The sequence below is a fragment of the Acipenser ruthenus genome, unplaced genomic scaffold, assembly GCF_902713425.1.
Source record: "Acipenser ruthenus unplaced genomic scaffold, fAciRut3.2 maternal haplotype, whole genome shotgun sequence".
Taxonomy (NCBI): Eukaryota; Metazoa; Chordata; class Actinopteri; order Acipenseriformes; family Acipenseridae; genus Acipenser; species Acipenser ruthenus.
Window position 1 is genome coordinate 92,501 of NW_026708192.1, and position 7,500 is coordinate 100,000.

General features: G+C 45.1%; 2 protein-coding genes across 3 annotated transcripts in view; one reads left to right on the top strand and one right to left on the bottom strand.

The window, feature by feature from the left end:
- The window catches only part of LOC131729997 (ran GTPase-activating protein 1-like), a 15,599-nt gene extending 12,091 nt beyond the window's left edge, over positions 1 to 3,508 (bottom strand). For both annotated transcript variants that reach the window (XM_059020241.1, XM_059020240.1), the window contains exons 1-4: positions 3,395 to 3,508; positions 2,004 to 2,127; positions 1,489 to 1,616; positions 810 to 869 (exon numbers count right to left, since the gene is read on the bottom strand). In XM_059020241.1, the coding sequence (XP_058876224.1) occupies positions 810 to 869; positions 1,489 to 1,616; positions 2,004 to 2,118 (303 nt within the window). In that variant the 5' untranslated portion in view covers positions 2,119 to 2,127; positions 3,395 to 3,508. The remainder of the gene's footprint in view (positions 1 to 809; positions 870 to 1,488; positions 1,617 to 2,003; positions 2,128 to 3,394) is intronic.
- A 2,495-nt stretch (positions 3,509 to 6,003) lies between these two features.
- LOC131729998 (zinc finger CCCH domain-containing protein 7B-like) overlaps positions 6,004 to 7,500 on the top strand; it is a gene marked incomplete at its 3' end in the record, with an annotated part of 3,385 nt that continues 1,888 nt past the window's right edge. The window contains 3 exon segments of the mRNA XM_059020242.1: positions 6,004 to 6,194; positions 7,076 to 7,136; positions 7,238 to 7,274. Coding sequence (XP_058876225.1) covers positions 7,084 to 7,136; positions 7,238 to 7,274 — 90 coding nt within the window.

A 7,500-nucleotide genomic window follows, 5' to 3' on the forward strand; every position in this document is an offset into this window, starting at 1 on the left:
CAGGAGAGGAGAGAGAAGGGGGAGAGAGGAGAGAGAAAGAAAGAGGGTGAGAGGAGAGGAGAAAGGAGGTAGAGAGGGGGAAGAGAGAGACAGAGGGGAGGAAGAGAGAGACAGAGGGGAGGAAGAGAGAGGCAGAGGGGAGGAAGAGAGAGGCAGAGGGGGGAGGGAGGGGGAGGAGAGAGAGAAAAAGGGAGGGAGGGAGGGAGGGAGGGGGAGGAGAGAAAAAGGGAGGGAGGGAGGGGGAGGAGAGAAAAAGGGAGGGAGGGAGGGAGGGAGGGAGGGGAGGAGAGAGAAAAAGGGAGAGGAGAGGAGAAAGGAGGTAGAGAGGGGGAAGAGAGAGACAGAGGGGAGGAAGAGAGAGACAGAGAAATAAAGGTGGGAGGAATGGAGGGAGGAGGGAGAGGAGAAAGGAGGAAAAAAGAGAGAAGGAGAGGAGGAGAGGGGAGAGGAGAGAAGAGAAAGGAGGGAGGAGAGAGGAGAGAAGCGAGGGAGAGACTTTTACTACCAGCTTGATCAGCCCCCAGTGTGTCTAGCTAACAAGCTCAGGTGTGTCTGATTATTAAACTCCTAGTGAAACCAGGACTGGATCACACTGCTGTGCAGCGGGAGTCTGATTCCCAGCCCTGTAGATAGACTTTGGTTGAAGGAGGTTTGTAGCTGATTTTATAGTGAAGAGAGCTACAGGATATTGCTGGGAACTGTGGGATATTTAGACAGAGAGATCAGGGCTGGGAATCAGACTCCTATCCCACAGAAACTGGGTAGGCCCCCTCCCCCCCACCTCCCAGTAAAACGGACTGGGAGCTCACCAGTGCAGACGGGATCTCGGAGCGCAGGCGACCAGTAAACATGTCACTCCAGTGGCACCTCTGGAAAAACAAGGGGATGAAAAAGAAAAGAGAAAAATCGTCATTTAGTGGATGTTTCTCTCCCAGAGCGACTTCCAGAGACTAGGGGGGTGAACTCTGCATCATCAACAACTGCTGCTGCTGCAGAGTCACTTCCAATAGGAGCTCGTTTGTTTGACGTCTCATCCGAAGGACGGAGCACAAGGAGGTGAAGCGACTCGCTCAGGGTCACACACACACACGCGCACACACACACACCAAAGGAAGTCAGTGGCTGAGCCGGGATTTGAACCTCCTGGTATCGAACCCCTTTCTCTAACCACTCGGAGCAGCGAGCCTCCTTGATATAAATTATATTAGACCACAGCATAAAGAACTACAGCTCCCAGCATGCCTCACCATGGCCGCGGGTGCAGAGGCATGCTGGGAGCCGTAGTCCTAGCCAGCAAGCTCGTTTTATATAGAGGGTGATGCTGCTAAACTTTTGCCCGCAGCTGTACATGATGTATCGTAATAGAGGTCTGTATCGCTTGTGATACGAGACCGCAGCATAAAGAACTACAGCTCCCAGCATGCCTCACCATTGCCGCGGCTGCAGAGGCATGCTGGGAGCCGTAGTCCTGGCTGTGTCGAGTCTCACCTGCAGGTCTCTCTTGCTCTCCAGCGCTCTGGCGATGGCCTCAGCCGCCTGGACTCCAATCGTGTTTCCTTCGAGTCTCAGAGCCTGCAGCCCCTCAAAGCCCTCGATCTCCTGAACCAGCTCCCTCGCTGAGGGAGGGAGGGAGAGAGAAGGGAGGGAGGGAAGGAGAGAGGGGAGAGAGGGAGGGGGGAGGGGAGAGAGGGAGGGAGAGGAAGAGAGAGGGAGGCTGAGTCACTACTAGAGACAGCAGGGCTGGGAATCAGACTCCCGCTGCACAGCAGTGTGATCCAGTCCTGGTTTCACTAGGAGTTTAATAATCAGACACACCTGAGCTTGTTAGCTAGACACACTGGGGGCTGATCAAGCTGGTAGCAGTAAAACCTGGACTGGATCACACTGCTGTGCGATAGGAGTCTGATTCAGTGTACCAAAAAAATCAACAAACAAATGAATGAACAAATATCTCTCCCCCCCCCCCCCCTTCCCTCTCCTCTCCTCTCCTCCCCTCTCCTCACCAGCCTCTGCATCGTCGAGTTTTAGCGCCCTTCCTTTATAGCTGAGCTCCCCACTGCAGCCCACTTGAGTTCTGGACAGAGAATCAGTCAACCGGGCAATATCTTCAGAATCCATCGAGACAGTCTGGAAAAAAAAAGTGATATTGAAACTAAACTGAGTCCAGCAGACCAGCTCTAGTTTGGGGCTCTAGTGCCTTCATCAGCGTGATTGAAACTAAACTGAGTCCAGCAGACCGGCTCTAGTTTGGGGCTCTAGTGCCTTCATCAGCGTGATTGAAACTAAACTGAGTCCAGCAGACCGGCTCTAGTTTAGGGCTCTAGTGCCTTCATCAGCGTGATTGAAACTAAACTGAGTCCAGCAGACCAGCTCTAGATTGGGGCTCTAGTGCCTTCATCAGCGTGACTGAAACTAAACTGAGTCCAGCAGACCAGCTCTAGTGTGGGGCTCTAGTGCCTTCATCAGCGTGATTGAAACTAAACTGAGTCCAGCAGACCAGCTCTAGTTTGGGGCTCTAGTGCCTTCATCAGCGTGATTGAAACTAAACTGAGTCCAGCAGACCAGCTCTAGTTTGGGGCTCTAGTGCCTTCATCAGCGTGATTGAAACTAAACTGAGTCCAGCAGACCAGCATTTTTTTTAACTGTAATTTATTAAATAATAATTTAGTAAAACGATAAAAACAAGAGCCCGCGGTTGTTTTTCCTCGATATTAAAAGGTGTTCTGTTGTCGTGTTAATTTTGAGGCGCGTTTAAAACTAAGGAAGCAGGGAAGTATTTTTTTTAAAAAATTTAAATTTATCATATTTTCCAGTCTTTTTTTTTAAATCGTTTTTAATGTAATTCGTCATATTTTTTGTCCCCCACCATTAATAAAACAGCATGGTCTTTTTGCGTGGACTATTATCGACAGAAATACGAATTTGACGTGAGATACCGAAACGTGACGGCGTACCACTTTGTAACGCTGCACGGGTCGAGTTTTTTGGTAGGTCGTACCGCATCGTAACGACGTCTGTACGTCCACTTAAAAGACTAGAGTATTTACTAGAAAGATATTGAACCCTCGCAAGCGTTTAAATTTGAAATTGAAATTAAATATCGGCTATATTATCATCACAACGATTTTTGAAGACGTCGTTATAATGAAATACGAATCTCAAAAGAAAAAACACAGACTCCTACTATCGAAACCCGATATTATTATTATTAATTATTATTATTATTATTATTACCAGTAATATCTACAATTATTATACGTGATATCGTTTAAATAGATTTCGAGCGCGGAAGAATTTAAAAACGATTTTAAATTAACACGACGCGCGTCGCAACACGGCAGGAAACGACACCTTAATCCGTTATTTCAATTAAAAAATGCTGCGTTATATTTACCAGATGAAATGGAGAAATTGTTTTTAAAATCCGTTCTTCTCAAAACCGGCCTCCCGACCCGATATTTCAGTTGTAATGGCGACAGGCTGATTTTAAAACCCGGCTTTTGCGGGCAGGGTTCGGGCGCCTCATGGGAGTTGTAGTCTTTTAGCGTCAAAGCCTCCGTTCGGGGGCGTTCTGAAACGTCGGTTAGAAGACTACAACTCCCGGGGCGCATCTCTCTAGCCAGGGTTTATGACGCGCCAAACAACGAGACGCACATCTCCCTCGCTGTGTGGTCCGAAAAATATGGAGACTATGAAACTTTTTTTTCAATTATTTGTACGTGTTGCTGCAGGGCTGGGAATGAGACTCCCGCTGCACAGCAGTGTGATCCAGTCCTGGTTTCACTAGGAGTTTAATAATAAGACACACCTGAGCTTGTTAGCTAGACACACTGGGGGCTGATCAAGCTGGTAGCAGTAAAACCTGGACTGGATCACACTGCTGTGCGATAGGAGTCTGATTCCCCTCCCTGATCTCTCTGTCTAAATATCCCACAGTTCCCAGCAATATCCTGTAGCTCTCTCCACTATAAAATCAGCTACAAACCTCCTTCAACCAAAGTCTATCTACAGGGCTGGGAATCAGACTCCCGCTGCACAGCAGTGTGATCCAGTCCTGGTTTCACTGGGAGTTTAATAATCAGACACACCTGAGCTTGTTAGCTAGACACACTGGGGGCTGATCAAGCTGGTAGCAGTAAAACCTGGACTGGATCACACTGCTGTGCGATAGGAGTCTGATTCCCAGCCCTGATCTCTCTGTCTAAATATCCCACAGTTCCCAGTCCTGGTTTCACTAGGAGTTTAATAATAAGACACACCTGAGCTTGTTAGCTAGACACACTGGGGGCTGATCAAGCTGGTAGCAGTAAAACCTGGACTGGATCACACTGCTGTGCGATAGGAGTCTGATTCCCATCCCTGATCTCTCTGTCTAAATATCCCACAGTTCCCAGCAATATCCTGTAGCTCTCTTCACTATAAAATCAGCTACAAACCTCCTTCAACCAAAGTCTATCTACAGGGCTGGGAATCAGACTCCCGCTGCACAGCAGTGTGATCCAGTCCTGGTTTCACTAGGAGTTTAATAATAAGACACACCTGAGCTTGTTAGCTAGACACACTGGGGGCTGATCAAGCTGGTAGCAGTAAAACCTGGACTGGATCACGCTGCTGTGCGATAGGAGTCTGATTCCCCTCCCTGATCTCTCTGTCTAAATATCCCACAGTTCCCAGCAATATCCTGTAGCTCTCTCCACTATAAAATCAGCTACAAACCTCCTTCAACCAAAGTCTATCTACAGGGCTGGGAATCAGACTCCCGCTGCACAGCAGTGTGATCCAGTCCTGGTTTCACTGGGAGTTTAATAATCAGACACACCTGAGCTTGTTAGCTAGACACACTGGGGGCTGATCAAGCTGGTAGCAGTAAAACCAGGACTGGATCACACTGCTGCGCGATAGGAGTCTGATTCCCAGCCCTGATCTCTCTGTCTAAATATCCCACAGTTCCCAGTAATATCCTGTAGCTCTCTTCACTATAAAATCAGCTACAAACCTCCTTCAACCAAAGTCTATCTACAGGGCTGGGAATCAGACTCCCGCTGCACAGCAGTGTGATCCAGTCCTGGTTTCACTAGGAGTTTAATAATAAGACACACCTGAGCTTGTTAGCTAGACACACTGGGGGCTGATCAAGCTGGTAGCAGTAAAACCTGGACTGGATCACACTGCTGTGCGATAGGAGTCTGATTCCCAGCCCTGATCTCTCTGTCTAAATATCCCACAGTTCCCAGTAATATCCTGTAGCTCTCTTCACTATAAAATCAGCTACAAACCTCCTTCAACCAAAGTCTATCTACAGGGCTGGGAATCAGACTCCCGCTGCACAGCAGTGTGATCCAGTCCTGGTTTCACTAGGAGTTTAATAATCAGACACACCTGAGCTTGTTAGCTAGACACACTGGGGGCTGATCAAGCTGGTAGCAGTAAAACCTGGACTGGATCACGCTGCTGTGCAATAGGAGTCTGATTCCCAGCCCTGATCTCTCTGTCTAAATATCCCACAGTTCCCAGCAATATCCTGTAGCTCTCTCCACTATAAAATCAGCTACAAACCTCCTTCAACCAAAGTCTATCTCCAGGGCTGGGAATCAGACTCCCGCTGCACAGCAGTGTGATCCAGTCCTGGTTTCACTAGGAGTTTAATAATCAGACACACCTGAGCTTGTTAGCTAGACACACTGGGGGCTGATCAAGCTGGTAGCAGTAAAACCTGGACTGGATCACACTGCTGTGTGATAGGAGTCTGATTCCCAGCCCTGATCTCTCTGTCTAAATATCCCACAGTTCCCAGCAATATCCTGTAGCTCTCTTCACTATAAAATCAGCTACAAACCTCCTTCAACCAAAGTCTATCTACAGGGCTGGGAATCAGACTCCCGCTGCACAGCAGTGTGATCCAGTCCTGAAAAAAATTTTCCCCCAAAATTTGATGCCTTTTAGGACCCGGGAGCGGATTTTTTGGTTCAAAAGAAACCGAAAGAGACTTTTTTTTTTTTTTTTTTTTTTTGAACCTCATCATGGCTGTGTAACTAAACTATGAATCGAAATAAATAATAATGATAATATATTATAGATAGATAGATAGATAGATAGATAGATAGATAGCTATCATAGATACATAGATATAACCTGCTTTATAAATGACACATCTGCCGACGATTGGCTATCTAATAAAGACGGGTTTATTCGGGGTAAGTCCTGTAATGTTTATGGATGCAAAACAGGGACTCCCGCCTCGATTATTTAAATTAACATTTAAATTAAAAAAATAAGAAATTATCTTACTTTGAAACGTCGATTCGTTTTGAAATAACGCAACGACTGTACAGTACTATAGACCGTATCACAACTGAGACGTGTGCGATATTATTATTATTATTATTATTATTATTATTATTATTATTATTATTATTATTATATTTGTAACTTTGTTTGTTTGTTTTCTAATACATTAGCTGGATATGTTTTCTTTCGTTAGTTTTGCATTGATAAAGAAAGCGAAAGAAAATATGTTTGTTATTAAATATTAAATATTCTGTCACAGTTTCTGTTCGGTTAATTTTGTGGACAGGACGTTGGCTTACTTTGAAAGCGTATTATTATTATTATTATTATTATTATTATTATTATTATTATTAGCTTAACTAACGTTTTATTAAAAGTACCCCGAGTTATTAATGTCGCTTGTATTTAATTCATGTGTTTTGTTTGTTCGTGTTTAATAGCCACACAGTTATAAACTAACATTATCATTATTTATTAATTTTTCATTACATTTTATGTAAACGGCGTTAGTTTTGAGAGGCTGTGAACGTGTGTTGAGGAAGAGTTGTAACCGCAGAGGGAGGCGCTCCAGCCGGGCTGCTTTCCCTACTCGAGCACGGGGATGAGAGTGAGGGCGCAGGCCGCGACGCGGAAATCGATATATTTCTTTTAAAAATAAATAAGAAATAAAAATAATTTTGAGTGCGAGATCTAAACTCTCGGAGAAATTTTTAAGTCTAGCTGCTGCTGCCAGGTTCAAATGGGGACTTCTGATGATAATAATTATGTATTTACTTTACGTTTTTAGTGATTAAAATGGATCGGCGGAAACGCAGAGAGGAGATTCAGAAAGCGCTGCGGTTCATTCAGTAAGGAACATTATTGATATCGGTCTCGTTTATTTATTTATTTATTTTGGTTATTAATGTATTTATTAATTAGTTTATTTTGCTTTTTTTTCCTCTCACAGGTCTTCGTTGCCTTTTCCACAACCGCAAGAATACGAGGTAAAATAATAGTTTACTACAATCTAACGTGTGTGTCCCATCTATCTGTGTGTCTATCTATCTATCTATCTGTCTATTTGTCTGTGTGTACCCTGTCTATCAGTCTGTCTCTGTGTGTCTGTATATCTGTCTCTGTGTGTCTGTCTGTCTCTGTGTGTGTCTGTCTGTCTGTCTCTGTGTGTCTATCAGTCTGTCTCTGTGTGTCTGTATATCTGTCTCTGTGTGT